Raw genomic sequence first — 23360 nt, 5'->3', positions numbered from 1 at the left:
TTTCAGAAGGCAATTTGATAGATTTCAGATGTATTACCATATAACTCAGAATGACAGGAAAACAGTGAGCGTTAAAATCATAAACCTATATACTTCTTATTACAGATCAGCAGTGTTTTTTTAAGGAGTCATCAGTAATCATCAGTCGGTGCCTTAAAATTTCAGTCTTAGTAATTCTAATTTGCTGGACTTTTAAAATGATATTTCCTTCTTTGTTTTGGATACAGTTTATTTGCAAACAGTAAATTACCATGGCTTGCCAATCCAGTTTTTATTGTGTCAGTGTTATGATTACTAAGTAAAAGGTAAATATGCTGATGAGTAAAAAAGTAGGATGCTTTTTCAGAGCCTGTTTTCTAAAATGCCTGGCCTGCTACATTGATTTGAAGAAACAAGAAAATACATGGCCTTTCTCTGTAATTGATATTATCAGTGCTCTCAAAGTTCATTGTATAGAAATTAAATTCTAAACAGTGATTTTGTGGTGTTTCTGGCTTTTATTTTAAAACGCTCCTGTTGTTCAATGATGCAGGCAGTTTATGGTCAGATCCAGAAGAAAACTATGGGTGTATATGTGTGTATGTATATATATATACACTGTACAAAACAGCACATTTGCCATGTTTCTCAATACATTCATGGAAAATTGACTCAAAATATCTCCAGTTATTTTTGCTTCATGTCAATGCAAAGATAGGATCTGAAAATAGAAAAACAGTATACAAATGTAGGTTAATATTTACATTTTGATTATCATCCAAAATGCTATACAAACAGAAAACAAAACTGTAGGAGGAAATTCAGTCAACTTTTCACTTAAGACCTCAGAAGAGATCTTCACACTTTGATACAGCAGGGTTTACAGGAACTACTTTCCTATCATGGTGGGATAGCAAAGTTTCCCATTTCTGAAAGTGCATCGCTTTGAGATGCAGTAAGTAATAAAACATATTTTGAAATTCACCCCAACACTTGAAACTGTTTCACAATTCTATTGTATTTTAAATAGTTTTGTGTTATGACACTTTATATCAGATAAAAAGGAATTGAATATAAAAATTACATTGGTTGATTGCAAGATTTTTGGGGAAATTTCTTTCTTTGTTTTGCTGTCTTTGAATTTGTCATCTTTAAGTTAAAGGTTGCAACATTCATGCAGTGTTCTTAAGAGAAGATCCCTGGTATAGCATATTCCTTTCAATTGTTTCCAGGCTGTGTTTTTTTTTGTTTTTTTTTTTTTTGACTGATTTAATTCCTGGAACTTCTAAAATATGAGCCACATCTACCAAGTGGGATTGTTGGATTGTTTAAATATTGCCTCAGTTCTTTAGATACTGGTTCCTGGAGGAGCTGCCAAGAAAAGTTTTTTTTTTTCATGTGCCATAGTAAAGTACCAATACACCAGTTTGTATATTGATAGTAACTTCAGATGTGATGAGTCTTCTGATGGCCCTCATCGTTTGTGCCATCTGTTTACCTGTAAAAGAAAATTGCATGACTTTGATAGTAATTGCCCAAAGCTTTGCTTCTTAACTATATGAAAATCTTAGCAAGCACAGATACAAACAGAAAGAAACTTAGTCCTTATGCCCAGTTATTGAGAAATTTTGCCCTTTGGAATTGGATCAGTTGAGTTGGGTTTTATGGTTAGTAGCTCACTTTTGATCCAGAAGAGGATCACAAGGTTTGTGACCCTGTACTGATAAACACACTAGGTGATGTGATAAGGGGTTGTTATGGCAGAATGTGTCTATTACTGCTTACCAGGCTTGTACAGCATTGGGCATTTTAATAATTACAGCTTAGCCTTGCAGGTAATAATGACAATGTTGATAGAAATATCAACATAAAATTCCAGAAGCAGATTGTGTGATGTAGTTTAAAAAGCATGCGTGTGATAGGAAGAAACTGAGGCTTCCTGAGGAACTTGCTGAATTAGTTTTGGCAGACTAAACACAATCTATGGGTCTGTGGATTGAAAACTCCATTTAAGCTTTGCAAGCCTTTAATTAGCAAAGCTGTACCTTTCTTCTGTAAAAATGGAGGGAATGGAAATAACAAGAGACTTTTCCAGAAAGGATAGCCGGTCAGAGGGAGATGTTTATTCATTCATGTTAGAGCCTTGCTCAATAGCTCTTGCGTCTTTCCTTGTGTATGCTGTTCTACAGGTCACTGCTAAAAATAGACACTCCGTGTCCCCAGCTGATAGATCACAAGACACAGCAAGCACAGGAAACCCGAGTGAAATTAGGAGTACCTAAGGTACAGCGAATGGAACAGCCAATTACTCATAAAGTAAGCAAGGCTTTAACACCTGATGTGTTTTATCACTGTGATCAACTACCAAACAGAGCTTCAGCACTACCTGTTTACATAAAAATTGTTGTGCAGAGTTTGGGATGAATCATAAATTTGAATGTGTTGTAAGTTACCTTACCAGGATGGCTGCTCCTGATGCATTTCTACAGAACTGCTATTATCTTGGTCTCTGTTTCTTGGGTCTTATTTTTACAGCAATGGCAAACCAGGGTGTTCCCCTGGTTTCAGCTGCCATGTGGTAGACACATAGAAAGACTTTTATTTCTCTGCTACAAAATCACACTCTGAAGGTAAGAGGAGCCATCAGCCAGTTTGGACTTGGCAGTGATTTTGTTTGATTTTATGCAGGTCTCCAGCAAGTGATCTATGAATGGACTCAGGAATATTTAGCCATTTGTACCAGAACCGATTAAATTAGAAAAATCAGTTTTTAAAGAAAAGTGGGAAATGAAGGCATGCAACACTAAATATGCAGGGTTTTTAAAAGTCTGTAATAATAAAATGAAATGTTTCTTGTCAGAAATTTTCTGCAGGAGAAAACAATTTTAAGAACTGTTTGACTCATTCCTCTCTGTAAAAATGTGAGGTTTTATTTTCATATATATATGTCCTGTAATTATGCCAGGGGATCTTTTTTTTTTTTTTTCCATATAAAGTACAATTACAACTCCTGTCTTTTGGCTAAGGAATTATGATGACATGAGCTTCAGAGTCTTGTTCTGCCATCTGAAGGAAGTGAACGTGCAGGAAAGATTTGAAGTAGAAAGCTTTTTGTGAAGCTCATTGTAAAGAATCAACAGGTACAATCTGCCTTCGTGTGAGTGGAATTTATTATGAATTTGTGCTTAAAATGTTTCTGCAATGAGGTTTTTTTTTTTTTTTTAATTTTACATTTAGCATAAAATTTTAACTAGCTCAACAAGGTTACAGAGACATCTTCAAAAGATTCCTGTGTTCATAAAAAGATCTGTCTGTGCTTACTGGCTTTCAACTACTCTGATACCTTCTCCATACCTTTAGTGGTATAGATTCTGTACTAATTTATAACTTAATATTGGGCATTTTGAGCAAAATCTTGATCACAGAAAATCCAGTTTTGTGTCTTGCTGGTTGGAATGGGCATTGCATGTAAATGAATAAAGTTCAGAATTTGATTAGCTGTCTGAGTCACTTCATTACTGCAATTCTTTCTGTAAATTCACTTTGTGAAATGTGTTGTCTTGAGATGGAAAAACTAGGCTTCTACACACTGTCTCATCTACAGACAGTAAGGAAGTGTGACTAATTCAGCAGCATCAGCCACAATTAAGTGGTATTTCCCACAAAAGTGCCTCTACTACGTGTCTGGACAGCTGCGTCTGTGCAGAATGTGTCATGCATTTCACATAGCTTTTGGGAAGTCTGACCAGTGGATGACTTGGTCACGTAAAAGAACACATAATAAATAATGAGAATTAATTCAACTAAGTGTAGTCAAGTGCTAGATGACCATTTAGTGGAATATAAAGCCACAATATCATTATGCTCATTAAACATCTGAGCTGGATGTTGAACTTTTTGCCATTGCTCAAATTGCATTGAATGGCCCTGTGTAGGCAGACATCCATGTAAACTATGGATGTAGATATCCAGAATTGTAGATACTGAAATAGATGTTGAAATACCCAACCCTATTACTGTTTTTGTTTGTATGGGTAATGCCTGCTTAGACAGTCTATAAAATAGCATATACAAGGAAACACAGAAAACTAAATAGGTGAAGGAGTAAAGCATACAAGCCAAGTGCAGAGGTAGTAGTTTGATATTTTAATGATATTTGAGAATAATTCTCAAGTATCTTGCAGTATCACTGTAATCAAACGCTTGTAACAAGTTTGCTTGGCATACTTAAGTGTAGTAACATATGTGACTGTCAACCAGTTTGTTGTCAGTTCTTTTGGTAACAAAGTACAAAACTGCAGCGTTTAAGTGAATGTCTAAATGGATACATTTTTCCGTGGGAATCTTTTTTTTTTTTTTTTTTTTTTTTTTTTTTTCCCCTGTGAGAATCTACCTTGGTTCTTCCCAGCAGCAGTATTTTGGATATGTGCATTGCTACCTGTGACTACCCTGTTGTAGCTTGAATGAAAATATTTGAGGACTAAAATAATTGTTATTGAGAACAAAAGCAAGTGCATTTTGGAAACGGAATGCTGTTTGGCAGAATTGTTGGGCCTGTTTCTGAGTTTTTTTTGGCAGGACAATTTAATGTTCCTTTCCAAAACAGAAGCCCTGACTCCCTCTGTAGGCACAGTAAGGAAGAGCAGACTAAGCTTATCTGTAGACTTCACATATAGCAAGCATAATGTATGTTATCTCTTAAATGAATGAAAGCTGCACAGACTCAGTTGACACTGACAACCCTTTGGGTGGCAGTACAAAACGAGTTTGTTTTTCCCTATGTTGTACATTGAAGGATGCAGCAGGCTGGCTGTGGTCAAGTGCACTGGTGGCCAGGCTGGAGGAGCACTGGCTGGGGGACACAGCCCTGGGCTGAGGCCTGAGGAGATCACCCTGGCAGAAGGAGGCCCAGCCCAGGCCCAGAAGTTAATTTCTCTGCTGTGTGTGATGTTGTGGGTGTGCAGCCTCCCCCTATCCTCATGCCACTTCCATTTCTGTATACGTTTTTTCCACATCCTTGTCACTGTTGAGGCTGGGTGGGCGCTGCAGTGAAATGAGCAGTGCAGAGTCAGGCTGATGTGGCAGTGCAAACTTCGTTATTGCTTCAGGTGTCTCCTAGGGAGGGACTGCTGGAAGTGTGGAGGCCAGAAAAGGAGCTGCAGGATTTTTCACCTCCTTGCTCATGACACTTGCAATCAAAATTTTGATTTTTATGGGTGCCTTAGTTCCATTAAAACAAAAACAAAGAGTCACTGAGAAAAAGCCCCAACCACCACACAGTCTATTTGTCATTAGCCACACGGGCTGCAATTAACGAGAGCGCTTCTAATCGCTTTGTTTAGCGCCACGAGATGAGTCGTGACTGGGCGCCCTGTCACGGGCAGGCGCCTCCACACGCGTGCCCCCGGCGTGCCGGCGGTTATAAGCGCTAAGATGGCAGCGCGGGCGGCGTGACGTGGCGGGAGGGGCCGCCCATTTTGTGTGTGGCGGCAGCATGGAGGCGGCGGCGCTGCTGGAGCGGTTCCGCAGCCCGGGGAAGGGCAGCGGGCTGCGCGCCCGGCGGCGGCTGCGGCCCGGCGAGCTGCTGTACCGGGCCGAGCCCTTCGCATACGTGGTCAGCAAGGAGCTGCTGGGCGGCGTGTGCGAGCGCTGCCTGCAAAGGTAGGGAGGAGCGGGGGGAAGGCGGCTACCGCCATCGCCGCCCGCCCAGCGCCGCCCCTTCCGCCGCTGTGGAGGGCGGGCGGGTCGGGGAGGGCTGGGGGCAGCGCTGGGGCTGTGCGGGGAGATGGGGGATGGCCCTGCCCGAAGCAATGTGTGGGGTGTGGGGGGATCCGTGCTGCACGTGTGTCCGCGGGTCTTTGCCAGGGGCACCTGGCGAGCCCAAGTCCCGCTGGTGGGAGGAAAGCAGCGGTGTGGCTGTGTGTGGGTACCGGAATGTGTGCTGGCAGGCAGTCAAAACTCGTCTGGGGTCACTGGGATGTTGAGAAGAAATTCAGTATTGCCAGTTTTTGCCCTGCCTCATAACTACCTGACGCGTGTTTTTTAATTCCGGGGCTTTGCTTCCTGTCCTCGCAGAGCCTCCCAGCTGCAGCTCAAAGAAGTGATGCTGTGATCCCCATGTCCCTGGGGAGAAGCTTGGTGCTGTGTGTCAGGTTGCACCTGCATCCAACCTCAGGGTATTAAAAAAATAAAAAAATGGCATAAGATTTCTAGGTGATGTTTCTGGGAAGCCTGGCTCGTGATTTCAGGGTGCCTCAAGAGGGTGGCTGCCTGCACCTTGAGGCAATGAGGGGCAGCTGGCCTCGGGGGCAGGCTGGCACCAGCGACTGCAGCGAAAATCCATCTCAGGTGTTATGCATTTGTATGTTTATTGTTAACAGTGGTATTAGTAGAAAGTGCAAGTTAAATAAAGTTTAATTTACCACGGTTCAGATTCCACTGCAAAGCGTGCACTGGTTGTGAAGATTTAGTAGATCCAAACTATGCGAACAGATTTTCTTATTTATCGAATTAAAACCAGTTTCTACTTATTCAAGAGACTTCATTAAACTAATGATGTGTATATTCACACACAGTTCTTTTTACACACGTGGAAGTTAAATAAAACAGTCTGCACCTGCTGAAGTGGGATGTGAAATTGAACTGCGTCATGGCTCTGGCTTAAATGCAGGATGCAGAGTGATCCTTATTGAAAGCCAGGTAGGAGAAAAGCAGTTACTGCTCGTTTCCAGAGCTACAGCTAGGATGCCTTGGGTGCAACTTCTCCTGCTTTTCATTCTGGTCTTTAGGGGGCAGTACAGGAACACAAATCCCCCCCAAAAAAGTCTTGCTTGAAATTGACTTAGCATTTATCCTTCTTACGGTATAGGAGTGGATGTTTGAGGCTCTGTGCAATTCTGTGCTGACTTTGCCTCCCAGCTTGTGCTAGCAAGCGCTGTTGGTCGCAGCTCCTGGCTGTGTGGGAGGTGCTGGCTGGGCCAGAAGATGGGTGGCAAGGTGCAAATGTGTTTCTGGGGTGAATGCTGGGAGGCAGCAGGCTTGTGGTAGGGCCAGGGGTGTTTGCTGTGTGTCTGCCTTGCTATGAGGCCTTGAGCCCTTTGGGGCAGGGGTGATGGCTGCTGGGGCAATCTGCTGCCTTCCTTCAGAGAGGACAGCCTGGCTGCTGCCATAGCTCCACCTGGTCCTGTCTAAATTAAAGTGAGTAGCAGTGAGAATTTAAAACAATGAAGTGATTTCATTTATTTACTTCCTACACCTGCTAGTGGAAATTGTAACATCCCCTCCTCACTTTATTGGCATGTTGGCAGTATTTGTATGGTGTGGTGAAATTTTTTTGGTCAGTGTTATTAGGTCTTTCTCATGTGCAGAGCAGGTGGCAGATAATAGTAATTTTTCCACTTTTGCGATTTCTTCTCACTCCAGAGACAGTCCTGTGTTTTCTGATGCCTATGTTCATACTAGTTTTTATAGGAGGCCGATCCGAAATGTTCTACTATGGCTGATTTAATATGATAGTGTAGTTCATTCAAATAGTATCACATTAGCAACTAAAAAATATAACGTCCTGAAGTTGGGTACGTAGTATAGATCTGATTAAAAATGTAAATTTTGATGAAGAAGTACTTGTCAGTGTGCATTTCTAATGGAAGACATGCTCTGAGAGCACACGTGGCAGTGTTGCGTGGCCGTACCTTTTTTGCCAAGGAGCGTCTATCTGTAGGAATAGAGGTGATGCCTTGCTGACAGCATGCTGTTTGTGCCTTTATCCAAGTCTGACAAAATTTGGTTGGCATCTTCTTCCAACAACTGGCTGGGGAAAGCATCAGAAAAAAATCCTTCGCTTCTGTTAATTAACAACTTTCTGTATGGCTTCTTCCCATGCGCCTCTACGGTGGGTTCAGTGTCAGAACAACTCGGTACAGATTTCTACAGCAGGGGATTGAGTTCTGTAAAGACAGCTTAATTTCATCTGCAAACTAGGAGCCGTCATTGTGTTTTCTGTTCTGCTGGGTGTTGATAAAGATGTTGAGTGAAGCTGGTTGCCAGCAATCCCCAGAGATCTCCATCACCTTTCTCTGTTCCGGAAAGTGACTGTTAAGACCCCTTTTCCTTCTGTGTTCTTTATGTGGCTATCAGTCTATAAAAGGACCTTATTTCCAGTCCCTGACAACTTAGCTCTTTTTTAGCCTTTGCACGATTATGTACTTGTCTGTGCATTGGTACTCTCATTGAGCAAGCTACGAAAGGAAGCTTCCCTTTCATGGGAGCTGTGCTTTCTCTTTCCTGGCAGATCTTATTGATCTGAGTGATTAATAATCTCATTCTTCATTATATAACTTTTAAAGTTTAATGGTGAAGACTAATTTGGCCTTTTTTCTTCTATTAGTTATTTTTAATATTCTGTTTTGCTTAACCTTATGGTTTTAGAATGTGCTTTTATGTAATTGATCTGACTAGTGGTTCCTTTACAGTCTGAATATTGCCCATTACTTCTTGGTTTAGCAAAATAAGTCTGTACTGACTTTTAACCTAGGAAAACTTAACTGCCAGGTTTGCTTGCGCACATTGATTTATCATCCCTGAGTTCAATCATGCTGTCCATTTTATTTGGTGCTGTTGCTTAGTTTGCTCAGCTTGTTAAATCTGAACATGGATTTTAAAGATGTTCCTTGTCTGCGAAGTGAATACAGAAGCGGTGTCTCGGTGCTTAGCAGAGTTTTATTCCTTTGTGTAATCAATGTCATACTGGCCATTAATCCCTGCTGATTGACTTTCCCTCAAATTACGTGGTAGGGATGGCACTGCTTGGTCTGACCCTCATACCTTGCATTAAGAATGTACCCGACTTGTTATAGAATGGGAGTCAAAATGAGGATAAAACCCAGTTATTCCTTTTTGGTTTGATTGCTTTTTATAAAACATCAGCATGTTGCATTGTGGCATGTAATGTCTTGCTTTTACAACAATTCAGTGCAAGAAAGCTTAGGTTCTGGATGACACCTGGGAACAAACAAACAAGCTTGCCGGAGTCTATCTCAGAGGAAGCTGCAAAATAGAGAACAAAAGCCTACTCGCAAATGCTATTCTGTTTATGCCTTTACAGGAAAGTGACACTGAAGAAAAGTGAATATTTGAGTATGTTTGATGTATGACACAGACCATGAAATAAACCAAAGCGTTTCTTGTACGGTTAGGGTCAGAGGCTGTTCAGACTTTCCTTTTTCTTTTTTAAAAGAAAAAAGGTGGCTTTGTATGACTGCAGCTTTTGTAAATAGATCTGGAGAGGAAAAAAAAAAAAAGTCTAGTTCAGGACTGTTGGTAAACATGATTTGGTGCTGTGAGGTTGTTGGCAATAAATTTTTTGAGATTTAAGAAGTCTGATGTGTTTCGTCATTTGATTGTTAGTGTTTGAGATTTCCAGTAGTTCCCACAACACGTGACTTTGTAGGATGTAGAGGAGTTATAACAATGTGTATCAGATTAGGGGTAGTCACTGTGGTCTTTCCAGACTGGAAACAGAAATAGGGTGGCTGTTAGAAGGAGATTCATTTTTGTGCTTCCAAAGTAGGATAATCCTGGGAATTATATGCTCAAACTCAATTGAGCATTTCTGACTAATCGCTTAGGAGTGGAATTGCAGGGATGTTGTCCCCTGCTCTGTCTGCTCTCATATGGAACAAGGGCCAAGGATGTGAAACAATTGTATGTGACGTGAGCTGTGTGATGTATCAGAACTTCAGGTTCACTGCAGATGTGTGAGGAAGCTTCACAAAGCTTGAAAAATCACACCACTGCCACCAGCGTTTCTATTTGTAGCTGAATGACCAATGTCCCTAGAAGTAGCGTTTTCCTGAGAAGATGCTCTCCCTTCCCCTCGTCATTTTACTGCAATAGTAAAGTGACCTTACTGTCAGTGAGACCTGATTTTTTCCTGTCTTCATACCAACTGGAACCATAGGAGGGGGGCTTCCGTGATGCTGTCGTGTGCTGCCAAGGAAATCTGCAAGGAAGGGTGAAGAGAGCGGACCATCAAGTGTCCTTCTCTGCAGCACCTGCTTCAGAGAATGCTTTAAACTGCCTTTTCTATGTGAATAAAGCCAGCATCTGATGGAATATTTGCAGTCTCCACCAAGGTGGGGAAGATGGAAGACCTGGTATTTGTGACAGTGTTTGTGGTAATTCTCTTGACCTATCCTGTGACTTTGCCTCCCTTGCAGCGCCCTTTGGGGTGGCCAGGGAGTTTGCTGTGTTCCTGCTAGGCATATCCTGTGGTCTGTGTTTTCCTTGTCTAACAGGTTGCTTGGTTTGTTTTTTCCTCTTTAAGGTGTGCTTTGGGAAGGTGATTCAGGTCCTGTTTGCTGTAAGCCCTCTCCTTTCCTTTTGTCAGTATTTTGGTTCTTGCTGTGCTCCTCTGTACTGCTTCGGATGCTCTGGGCATGCTTTAGGCAAGGTGGGTCCCTCCCCGTGTCCTTCCCTTTGTCCCCTGCCTTGCAGCCTTGAGGCTGCTGTTAATGCCTCCTGCTGCCAGCCTGCCTTTGCCCGCCTTCATAATGTAAGAGGAGAAACTGGAAAGGCAGAGACATTACCGAAATAAATTCTCCTAGGTCAAGTGTTCATTGCAGTGTCTGTCACTTATGGAAAACCAACATTCAGGTTCAGATGTGCCTTGAAAGTCCTTACGATGTTGTGATTCTGCGTGTATAATTTTCGTGCTTGTAGTGGTCTGTAATTTGAAAGGTATTATATCAAAATTGTTGTCTTGTCATGCTGTGACTGACAATTTAAGTTGCAGTCTTGTAAATTCATCTGAATTTAGGCTTTACTATGGATCTGCAATGCACACCTGGTATTACTCTGCCTCTCTGCACAGTGCAGTCCATAACATTATTGTTTTAAATAATACGCTCCACAGGAATGCTCTCTGCTTGTAGCAGATGATGAAGCCACCAGAATAGGTTTGTGAATTGAATTATCTTTAGTATTCATGTTCTTAAACTGTAATTGTGCAAGTACAGAATTAAAATGAGCCCTGCAAGGGAAAACATAAATAATTAAAATACGGATAACTTCTGGCTAACGTATGTGATAACAAAATTAGTTTCAGGTATCTCCTGTCTTGTTGGTAACTAGTCTGAGATGGTCAAAGTCATACAGGTGAGGGAGCTAGAAAGGCGGAACCATAGCTTAGCAAACATAAATGCATAAATACATCTGTCAGTGTCCTTCAGTTGAGGTGTTGCTGAGGGGGAGAGGGGCTGAAGAGGCCCCTGCAGGGAAGGGGAAGGTCAGGCAGTCTGGGCTTTCCTTCTGGTGGCAGCTAGCCTTCAGCCTGGTGCACTAGGAGTGGAAATGAAACTATAAAAAGGGTGTGAGGGAATTTCCAAGCTCCTACGGGGGTGTGCCTGCAAGAAAGGGGACTTTGAGGAGTGTGGGACCAGCTGGCTCTTTGTAGGGGGGAGGATGCTTTCTGCTTTGTAGCCTGGGACAGTCCTGGCTAACCCTGCCCCACAGGGAAGGTTTATTCCTTCATCCATCCTGTTGAGGTTCTGCCACGTTTCCCTTCCCCAGAAGCATTTCCTAACATTAGCTTCAACTTGGTAGAAGAAACAGCGCAGACGTGGAATTGCTTCTTCATACAAAGAAGAGATTATTTTTGGTCAACATCTTGGCTATGTAGGAGTGCCTTCTGTGACATGATTTCTGTGACTGATCTCACTGATTTCAGGGCCTTTGCTACCTGCTGTGATCACAGTTCTTCCAGTGCACCTCTGTGGCTGAGCAGGTGGTTCTGCTTGGAGATCAAGACAAGATTTGGACTCATGCTCAAGGGTGTCCTGGCAACTGTAGGGTCTGTGCCAAGTGGTACGATCATAGAATGTCAATGCGTAATTCCTGTGTTAAGTCAAGCTATGATGACATGTTCATAAAGTATTTACCTTCCCTGTTTATCATCTTGATATTGAGCTCAGGGCTCATTCATTCTGTGACTAGCTCAGCTGCTCAAGCTTACACAAAATTCAAGACTGAATATTTCTTTGAAGCAAACTGTCTCCTCAACTCTTGTGTGTTGCAGTTCCCACTTCTGCTGCTGATAGGGAGGAAATTCAACCCCTGGCTTTACTGGGGGAGGCCTGTGTGTCTGGGTGCTCCTGTGGGGTCTGTGTGTGTTGATGAAGCATTGCCCTGGAGGGGGAAAGATGCTTGTGTCTTGGGGAATGTTGAAATGTTGAGTGTGAAATAAAACTATGCATGTTTCCTGTGTAGGATCTTTGTTCAGTGGCCAGAAACTTGTGTGTGTGATTTTTTTGTGTCAAGAAAAGGTTGCAAGCATGTCACTTCAGCATACAGGTTCAAATTGTAGTGCTATCCTGTTTTTTTTGAATCCTAAATTGTTTTATAACAGTAATACTCTTTGTTTTCTAACAGGAATGTATTTGTAAGTCCCATTGTTTCCAAATATCGGTGGAGGGACACTTTACCATTGAAGGCACACTTCTAGAAGGGAATGCCAGAAGTATGCAAGCTACCAATATTCAGACAAATTTTGAGAGACGTAAAGGACATAAGCTTTACCCTCTGCATTTCTTTGCATCTTGCCCTTCCTCACACCCTCATCAATATATTCTTGGGGGCACTCTATGTTGTCCTTGTAAGAGGAGTAAATGGAAGTACTGCTTTGAATGTCACTGTGCAAGAAAACTTTACTGAATATAATATGGGATGAGAAAGATTTATGCGAGGCTAATGCCCCGCATTTAATTTCCTTTGAAAGAAGCTGAGGCTCTTTTAATCAACCTCTGGATCCAGCTATTCTAAGCGTTGGTTGAGTATTGCTGTGAATCCGTACTCTGTGTAGCTCTCTTTGGGTACTGCAGTGTGTTGGCTCCAAGTCCTCCAGCTGTTGAACGTGTCTTAGTCCAGATTTCTGAAGAAGCAAAACCAGATGAGAGACGAAAAAGAACAAATTGAATTGGCACAGACAACCACTTTCTCCTCAGCTATTTAGGTTCCTAAGTGTCTGTTTTAGTAAATGAGTCTGAGTACTCAGTTATTTACAAATTGTATCCACTTGTCATATTAAAACTGTCTTATTAGTTACTATTGATGTACAGCAGACGGAACGGGTATGGAAACATTTTTTTGGAGTAGTCTGTGAAACTCTGCATGTGATGATAGATTTATCTGAAGTTTTTGCCCCGGAGGGAAAAGAGGCTGTGTGGTAATCTACATAAGAAATGCGTGGTTTCAGCTGTAAAAGAGAGCCATGAAGCATATTTCATCGTAAGTAAAATCTATTACAGAATCTTGGGCTTTTTCTAAAGACTGTAGTGTTTGTTTTTTCCCCTCAAAAGTACAGAACAGGATCTCTTACTCCAAGAACGTTACTCTCCAAGGCTGGGGCAATAGATGAGTTGTGCAGATCAGCACTAAAAAGCATCATGTCAGGCGTAATAATAGCAAGACAGTTATAAAGGTCTCATTTAGCATCCCAATTACAGAGGAAGTTCATCTTGTTATGTCTGCTAGATAGCCAGCATTTTGTCAGCCATGCAGTCAGTCTGTATATTGCTCGGGTGGGGGTTTTGCTGCCCCTTAACAGCCTTTGCTGCTTTGGCAGTCATGTTCATTGCATTACACTCATTATTTGATGTGGTTAGTACCTCACTGCATTGGTCTAATCAGCCAAAACTACTTTAGGTTTTAAATGAAACTTTAAAAGGAGAGTGAATGTGCTCAGTGTTGTGCAAAAGCAATTGGACCCCTTCAAAGACACTGTGGAAATTTGGGGTGGGGTTGTTTTTACTGATTTTACCTTTCTGCTGGAAAACACGACTGGAGAATCCTGTTGCAAATATATGAAATGTTACCCAGGCTGGATTCACTTCTGCTGAATTATACTATTATGGATTAACAAATTGATTAAAAAAAGAAGTGTAGAAGATGGTATCTGCTTGTGCTGAAGTACATATTCAATCAACTTCTCATAGATTAGGAAGTAACTGGGATTATCGAGATCTAAGTGGCTTTATTTTTATGGTGTGTTTATTGGTGTGTTTCAGGCAAGGCTTACCCTTCTGTTCTTTACTGCCTTTATGGAAACTCCCTTTGTGATGCTAAACATCCCTGTACTCAGTTTTGTGCTTTAATCTGGAGAGACCATTGTAAGATTTCCCATTTGTAAGGATCAGTTGTCACTTTGTTCTCTTTCTGCCACCAGTCGAAGCCTTTATGGACAGCTTTCAAAGCTTGGGGAAGGTGGTCAGTCAAAGTGGTAAGTGGTAGATCTGTCTTAATTCACCTTGCTCATGTGTACAGGTGATTTTCTCAGCTGATGGGGACACTTTAATGGATGCGTGTACAGCAGATGAAGGATGACCTTGTGTTTGGATACATAAGTGGAGGGTTAGAGTCCATGTTTTGACACAAGCATCTTCTGTGAATTTGGATAAGGTCTTTTCATTGCTTACTAATCTGAGAGATTTGAAATTTATTGTTCACCCGTATACTTAGTTGCTGATAGTAGGCAAAATAGGAAAAAAAAAAAAACCCTTGAGTTGTAAACTTCTATATCACCTTAAGGGCAGTATTTGACCTGTAGTCCACTTGAGCATCTTAAACAGTGATTTTAGGCAGCAGATGGTGAATCTGCTGTAAATTTCCTAGTACTGAGAGGTGAAAGTCCAACACCAACAGGTTTATACGTACATTTAGGATTAATGGAGCTCTCTAAAATTGCCAAAATGTGTCCCTGTTATACCGGAGCTGAGAGCTTTCCTGTGTGAAACTTTATGGCCTGTGCAGTTTGCCAGATCAGAACATTATTGTGCTAAATCACGAGGGTTTCTTCCAGCTTCAAAAGCTATGAAACTTGCCTGTCCTTAGGCCAAGAAAAATGTGCCTGTATGGAATGAGAAGCTTAACTGATACCATAGAAGAAGAGAGAAGGGGCCAATGGGATCTAAATTACAACAGACCAAAGGGAATGTCAGTGTGAAAAATTGTTTACCTGGGATGGGCTCAGTAGATGCAACGTAGTGAGCTGCCCAAAGCTGGAAGGATATTAAGTGTTTCAGGAAAAAAATGATTGTAAGGGAAGAACCTGTCAGGCCTTAAAAATAGTGGTCTGCCATGGATGATACTGCAATACAAATCACTTAGCAAATCAAGGAGTGTTGGTGGCTGGAAGCTGAAGTAGCAGCATATGGTATGAAGGGTTGGGAAGCATGCTTCATGATTTGTGCCTGCATGTGTAGGAATCTCAGCAGAAAGACTTTGAAAGGTGGTGTGTATGAACCATATTTTCCTTGGAGAGCTAACAGAGTAGTGAGGCTGTGGCCCCTCTATGTGGCTAATGACAGCATCTAAAATAACAAAAGGAAAGTGGAAAATGCAGCTCTAGAAAGATTTGTGCTTCCTGCTCAAGACTGGAATTTAGTGACGTTGTGAAGCATCGTAAGGAGAGGCTGGAGGCTTCCTAAATGAACAGGGTTTCTCGCTGGAAAGCTTGTATGGAACCTGATGTGGAGGGAACTGGGTGTTTGGTGGGAAGCAGGATACCAAGCCTCTGTATTTGATGGGCAGAGCTGTGGGCTGGGAACACGAAAGCGAGGTGTGTAGCTGGAGACACAGCCTGGGGCTGAGGGCACAGCAGCAGCAGGGATGTGCTGCCTGTTGGTGGAAGAGTATGTGGGTGTAATGGTCAGTGGCAATGGATGCGAGTGTTACCTGTGGTGCTGAATATTCTTTCAAACCTGAGATTTTAGCCCCTTGTGTCTGAATCTCAGGAAGAGCTGAGTTGTCAAAGGACATAGTCTGCCTTTGAACAGGTAGCTCACAGCAGTGTCAGTGTTCGGTGGGCACGAAATACAGTGGTATTTGGCTTTCTGTGGGGAGGGGGGGCTGTTGTAAGCTTTTTTCCACCAGCTTTTGTTCTTTTACAGAGTGGCTTTGGAACTGGTGAGATGATGTACACAACTCCCAACTGCTTCAGAAATAATTGCAGAGCCAATTCTGTTGTCCTTAGAAATTGCCATGGGAGTTGTGACTTTGGGAACAGACTTGGCCTGTTCAGAGGGACTGTACTGTGGACTTATTAATTTTTAATTTTCTTTTCTTCTTTTTAATGTCCCCCTTTGGAGTCTTATGAGCTGTAACTGTCTGTACACATACGAGTTTATGACCCTTGTAGTTAGGACCGCTTGTGAAGCGTGTATTTGGAGCTCGTTCTCATACATTCTTGGTTTTAACCATAAATTTCATCTGTACTGCAGAGCATTTTACTAATAGCTGTTTTTATTAATTGTAAGATTGTTTGTTTTCCTGCTGGGTAGCACATAAGGATTTGGCATCCTTTTTAAAAATGTCCTTTTTTTGGGACATCTCAGTGTCAATGTATTGTACAGCTGAAGGTAACAGCATTTTAAAGTATCTATTTTATTTTCCAGGTACAAAGTCACCCAGTCTATGTTACCTTTCTCCCTTTTTTGCGATAAATTCTTCCAGGCATGAAATAGCTTGCCAGTTGTTTGTTACACAGAAGCTAATGAATGGTTATCTGTTTATCGCCGGTAATAGCATAGCTGCAAAGTGCGATGCACATGTAAGTAAGCTCATTGTGTAGAATTTCTGCTGTAAGACTATGTTAAATCAGCTATTGCAGGCCTAATCACATCAGCCTAGTCTGTGCTTTCCATCAGGTCTCTGCAACAGAAACCACCTCACCTGCCATCCTGCCTGCTCTGGAAGCAGATGGAGCTAGAAAACTTTCATCAGCTTACAAACGTTCCCAGTCTTGTCCCAAAGTTTCAGTAGCTTTTAACTGTGCAGGTATTTTGACTTCATCTTGTGATGGGTCCTTAATATGCATTCTAACTGGTAGAAGTAAATGACCACCAGTTTCACCCAGGCTTGTTCCTATAAAGGCAAGTTTGTCCTTGACATGTAAACAAAACGTTTACTGCTGCTGGGGATGTGAGTTCCCAGTCAGAAAGAACAAAGCCTCTGTGGACTCACTCCTGCAAATACCTGCTCTCAGAACTTGTAATGAAGGCAGAGCAGGAAGTTGCATGTCTTCTAGAGTTAGTAATTTCCCAAAGCACATTTTGTTCACTTTTGTTACATTTCTATGTGTATATCTGCTTCTTATGCCATAAAAAGTGGGAATAATTTTAACTGGAAGAACAGTACATTCTCCTAAGCTTACTTTATAGCTGAAATAGGAAACAGTTTTAATAGTCTAAATTGCTTTTTTTTTTTTTTTTTTTTTTTTTAGAAGTTGTTTTCAAACTGTTAGCTTACATGGAAAAAGCAGTCTCGTTTTTTATTTTACAGTTACTGACAATCTATTTAACAAATAAATATGGTGTCCGTGTGGTGGAACAAGCTTGTGGGGTCAGAAGTGGAGCCCGTCCAAGGGCAAGGTGCTGCCTGCCCCAGGGACTTGGCTTTTGGGGGGCCTGAGGCCGAAATTATCCCTTAGGGAAGGTGGATGTGTGCCTGCTCATCCTTTAACAAAGATGTTGTTTCCCAGTAGCTGAGAAGTTTGAAGTCACCTTGCTGTAGGGAGCAGTTGTGCTGGTGAGCACGGGCAGCAGCCCAGTGGTGTTAGCAACCCTGGGGATCAGCATGGTCTGAAGACAAAGGGAAGGGGAATGCTTGGGGGAGAGGCTATTTAAAGACATCCTTTTGGGTCCTGGTATACAATAAACTCATCCGAAACTAACTTTGGTTATGGGGAGGAGAAAATGTCGCCCTGTGAAATATGACTGCTAATTTCTGTACTGGCATGCAGATGGCAGCAGTCATGCCTCTATTTCAGAAAGACTTTCTGTTTTCAAACAGAAATATTTTACTTGTGAGGAGAGGTTGACCCAGGTATGTTTTAACCTGGGAATGTAGTCAATGAAAACTTTGGATGGCTGAAATAAAAATGCAAAGAGTAGGAAAAAGTTGTTCTAATAAGAGGTCTCATTGTTGATAAAAAAGAAAATGCTTAACAAATGTGACTTTTATTTTCAGCCAATATGTTTGGAGAAAACCTGACATATAACCTTGTTTTGCCTTTGGAGTTAGCCTAACATAAGGATTTTTCAGAAAGCCTAACCTTTTAGTCTACTAAAACCACTATTCTATCTTTCTTTTTTCCCCAAAGTAACAATTTTTAGCTGCTTTTGTTTTTTTTTTTTTTCCACTGCACTCACTTCAGTTGCTCAACATTAAGGAAGTTAATGAGTCTAAAGAAGCATAATAGTGAGCTCATTTTTTTTAATTGCATGCTTGACGAAAAGTTTTTTAAAAATTATGCCTTCTTTGTGGGTAGCCAAAGGATGGCAGTGAGCTGGTCAGATTCCACCAAGATGTTTTTTTGCAGGTAGGCACCTGTGCACTGCCAAGCTAAGGCGAAGTGTCAAATTCTTCAGATGGATACACTTAGATTCATCCTGGTACTACAACTTTTGGTAACAAACCTGTAAGATTTTTTGAAAAAAACAAACAAATCCTGAATACTTGGCTTCTTGACCGCTGCTGCGTCTATCTGAATGTGATTTTTGATGAGTTTATTCCACGTTCTAGATGTACCTGCTTTAGAGAAATGAGTTTTGGATTCATAGAGCTGCAGTGATGCAAGGTGCATCCTGACTCAGCGGTAGGGATGGTGGCAATAAAGATATTTACATGCTCATTGAAGTGCATGGATTTTTCTGTAGTCTTGGGGAGATGGATTGTTCTCTGGATACAATTACAGTGTAGCTAGTGGAGAAAGGTTGTATTGGTTTAAAACAAAGCAGCACATGGGTTCTGTCATCAAGACTGGAGTCACCGTGTGTCATTGTCAGCTCAGGTAAATTTGCAAGTTGAATTCTTGCACTGCAGACACATTGTTCCTGTGGGTGAGACTTCTCAAAGTTTTGCCTTCAGGTTCTGTATTGGCTTTTGAACTCCTCCAGAGTTTGTATGTTGGTATCTAGTTCATGTGTTCAAAATATCTTCATCTTGGAAACCTGATTGTCTTTGTATGGCCTCAAATAATTGGCAAAGCACACTGAAACTAGAAAATGTTGAATGGTGTTTTGATAGTCTGCCTGCCTCTCGAAGTCTGTATTATTTTGAAGTGTTTTCCTTAAGCATAAGCGTTCCTATGAACAGATCCATCCTGAGATCTAAAACCTTTGTCAAAACCTCCTGAACTCTTAGTGTTATGGGTTATTTTCAGCCACTATTTTATTACCACAAAAAAGTGGATAGCTGATGTGTTTTTTGCTTGTGTTGTCCCATGTATTGCAAGTATGACATGGCTTAATAATTTAATCTGCTTATTTTCTGTGAACTTGTTCTGTTCGTTGTTTGATAACTGTTTCCAGCAGGTCTTGATCCAACTTCAATAATTATGAAAGTAGTTTCTATACTTTAAAATTATGAAAGTGGTTCCTATATTTAAAACTACTTGGATGCTCCTTTGTGAGAGGAGCCAAACTGTAGAAATGCAGAAGCAAAATGATAATAATGGAAAAGAAATACTTCAAGTTTAATGTTTTTGCTGTACCAGTGTTCTCTCTCATGAGATGCCATATGTTATTCTTGTAAAGATTTTTGGTTGCTTGTCAGTCTAAATGTCTTAAAATTTTGATCTGAACTGAATAGTGTTAAATATTTGTAGCTGAATGTTGTCCATAACAGTGAGGAAATGCAAGAAGGATCATTGTGTCCTTGACTGGGGCTTCCAGTTCTCTGAAGAAGGGTTAGCCCATGACACATTTGATTGGTTTTGCTCCTATTATGGATATTAAAATCCTGTCAAACAGATGCTTTTTGTTGTAAGTGAACTTAAAAAAATATTAGGATGACTATATTTGCCTTTTGTTGTTTATAATTTCTTGTGTGTGTGGATCCTGGTTCTTTGCAAAAGGCCAATATGTTGGGAAAACTCTTTACTTTCACCTTTCCTTGTCCATTTTCTTAAATTAGAGATTTAAAACTTCTAATTTGTGATAGAATAGGATGCAGTTGACTTCGTTTTTTCTAAGTAGCCATCACATACCATTATCTATTTTATACTACATTGAGTTAGCCTAAAATAGAATGCCTATCCATAAATCAAGCTCTTTGTTCATGATTATTGTGGGCAGTGATGCAGGGACCGATTCTAATAGAATTTGCAGGGAAGAAGTCAATGTGTTTCTCCAGGGGTCATGGAGAATCCATAAACTCCCACGGGGCAGTTATTGAAGATGTATCTGCATGCAATAGAGCATAACAGAGCTAAAGCTTTTTACTTAGTGCTTCTTGATGGAACAATTAATTTGACAGTGGTCACTGTGCACTTTACCCTTCTTAGATGGACTTGGTTGTACAGTCTAAGAAGACACTTAAAAGCTTCAAGGTGAGTTGAAGATCACAAATCTTCCAAAAAGCTAGTTGAGTATCAATCATAGGAAATTTTGGCAAGGCGGGCGGCCGATGTGAACTCCTCTTACTCCTCTTCTTACCCCACCATCAGAGTGTTTCCAAAGAGTGTTTATCAATGTGGTGATAGTTGCTTTATATATAAATATCTTTTTTTAAAACAAACAAACAAAACACACATTGCCCCAGCTAACTTGAGTAGTCAGTGCTTTTTACAGTGTGTCAGTGTACAGCTGATCAGCTATGGTCTGACCTGAAACACAAAGATGATTTTAGTGTCAAAACTCATTTACTTTTTCACTGGTCACAGTACAGCAATCCTTGCTCCAAGAAGCTCACCCGACTGTGTCATTTGTTACTCTATTACTGCCTTCATCCTGCACTGTTGTAGTCAGTGAAAATCTTGTCAAAGACTTCAGTGGTACAAGGGAAGTCCATCACTGAACAGGAGGATGGTGTTATACAGTGTAAGTGTTGTCTACTGCACTCAGAATTCATTATTGGTGTAAGCTCTAGTTTTTGTTCACAGAAATCCATGGCTTTCCTCCTATTATTTGCATAGTAAATGTAAATCCAGTATTATTTATCCAATATTTTTATCTGCAGCTGTCAACTCACCTATTAAATATTTTCTACTAGAAAACATTGATGCATGAATGGTTTTGATTCATGCATCCTAAGTATGCTTTCATAAATAGAGTTTTTGTTGTCTTAGAAAGCATGCTTGAACAGTTTTAACTGTAAATAAAGTATTTGTGAGCTTACTTGATCTCTTCAAGTCATTCAACTAAGAGTTGTCCTATTCTTAATAACATAGGATGAGCAAATTCTAGGAGTTGAAGATATCCAAGAATGAGTAATTCCATCTTAAAAACATGCTTCTCTCATACACAAATGAACTTCAGCTGCATTTTGGTTTATTTCTTTTAAAGAATTCCTGTTGAATATTATATAATGGTAGGATGCCTTATTCTGCCAGTTTATCTGTTTGCAATTAGTTTGGGATACGCTTAGTATGTTATTTTAATACTCCACAAATTAATTGTATTGATGTACTGTGTTTAGGATATGTTATTCCTGTGATGATTCTAAGATATTGAAAAATCAAGAGGAAACAAATGTCATTTTCTTTTCAAAGACAGTATCCCTGTAAAAAAAAAAAAAAAATATATATATATATATATCACCTTCTATAGCATGTAAATAAGTTCATGAATTGGTTATCCATTATGTTTTTATCCTTATCTAAGGCTCTGATTTTTTTGATATCTATTCTGAAGTATTTTACCGAATCAAGGTCTCAGTTTTAGTTTTCTTCCCACACATTTTTTTTTATGTGGTAGTTCCATTAAGTACATAATCTTTGCTTGAAAATAGTTGTAACATGTTCTTTTACTGTCATAGAAACAATTGTCTTGGCACTATCATATATTAATCTGTTTAGTATTTTCATATGATGTATACTTTGGTTTAGGGTTATGTGTTTATATATATCCAGTTTTAGCAGATGACTGCCTATTTATTTTTTTGGCAATGTCATTAATTGTTCAGAAGCCTTTTATCCCCAGATCCCATAGTTTTCAGACAAACCTTGAACATCTGTTTGTAATTCTGTCTTGAACAGTGCCAACACAAATTAGTCTTGCAAGCTCAGTTCATATTTTAGCTCAAGTTCATGAGTTTAACAAGAACAATTAATACCAAACCAATGTACTAATCTGGATTTCTACCCTGGGTTTTTGAAGGCTTTGCAAATACAAACCTTGCAGTTTCCAAGTCAGGTAGATGACTGAATTTCTACTGTCTCTGGGGTGAGACACTGCTGATGTCTACTTAACTTATGGGTTAGGATGAGGAATACAGAAAAATCATTTTAAAACTGTGTGTGTATTGGAGGGGGATTGATCCATCAGTCCTTGGCATATTGTGCTGCTTCAAAAAAATAAAAACACAAATAAAAACGAACAAAAAAACCTCCACCAAATTTATAAACTAAGAGTTCAGTCATCAGCCTTGGTTTTCTATCTTCCATGGAAGGCCTCATCTTCAGCAATGCAACAACCTGTTATCATGCTGGGAGTTTTTTTTTATCGAATTGGATGAAACAGTCACTTCGCATCAAGTGCAAGCACATGGTCCTGAATCAGCAGATTATTCTATGTCAGCATCTTAATGTATCGTTTCCCAGTTTAAAAAGGCTTAGTTGGGAAACATCTGCCAGGTCTGCAGCACAAAATGCAGCATAAATGCAAGCTTTTCAGGTTTTGTTAGGGTTTCTCTCTGTTGTGAAGAATTCCTGCAAAATGAAACGTAGTAGATGAACATTTCAAGCAGCAAAACAAGCAAAGTGTAGAGATTACACCTGCACCTGCAGAGCTGCAGAAGGGGTGGGTGTCTGAGCTGTTGTGGGCATGCAGCTCTGAGCTTGGGCATCTTGCAGTTTGTTGCTACTGGGGTGACAGCGGGCAAGCCCAAGTGGTGATGAACTGGGTGCAGTGTGTACATGAGGTATGGGAGGAGATGGTGATAAGCAGCCAATAAGAGGTGAAAAGTTGAGGCTAGGAAGAAAGAAAACAAGGGGAGGTTGTGTATATGGATGAAAAATATATATATGTGCATGTATACACTTGAGAAACTTTTATTTTGCAGTCTTAATGAAAGTGAAGTTTTTACAGACCAATATGATTGTGACTGATTATTCTTCCCCATGCACTTTCTCGGCTCATTGGTTTGGGGCATGGATGACTCTAGAAACTACGGGAGGTTCATGTTTTTCAAATAGGTGCTGCTGGCACTTCTCTTACTCTGCAAAGCATAGCACTGCTGTTAATTTTAACACTATTATTTAACTTGTGCTGAAAAGCCATATCATTTCTGATCCATGTTAACAAAAACTCCAGTGCTCTTCCAGTTTTTGCCCATCACAATAAACCTTTGAAACCTTTGCTCTATCCATTTGCTAATAGGGAATAACATTT

The 23360-nt window shown here is 40.6% G+C and overlaps 1 protein-coding gene across 5 annotated transcripts in view; it reads left to right on the top strand.

Moving 5' to 3' along the window:
- The first annotated feature begins 5398 nt into the window (after positions 1–5398).
- The window catches only part of SMYD3 (SET and MYND domain containing 3), a 375834-nt gene continuing 357872 nt past the window's right edge, over positions 5399–23360 (top strand). Inside the window, exon 1 of one of the 5 annotated variants that reach the window (XM_038176761.2) lies at positions 5399–5640. In XM_038176761.2, coding sequence (XP_038032689.2) covers positions 5474–5640 — 167 coding nt within the window. In that variant the 5' untranslated portion in view covers positions 5399–5473. The remainder of the gene's footprint in view (positions 5641–23360) is intronic. The other 4 variants (XM_038176760.2, XM_027453858.3, XM_072035646.1 and 1 more) reach the window with 4 other exon arrangements.

The sequence above is a fragment of the Anas platyrhynchos genome, chromosome 3 (genome assembly GCF_047663525.1).
Source record: "Anas platyrhynchos isolate ZD024472 breed Pekin duck chromosome 3, IASCAAS_PekinDuck_T2T, whole genome shotgun sequence".
In the NCBI taxonomy this organism is placed as follows: Eukaryota; Metazoa; Chordata; class Aves; order Anseriformes; family Anatidae; genus Anas; species Anas platyrhynchos.
The sequence above is the reverse complement of the archived record's forward strand: the minus strand, read 5'-3'. Positions and strand labels throughout refer to the sequence as shown.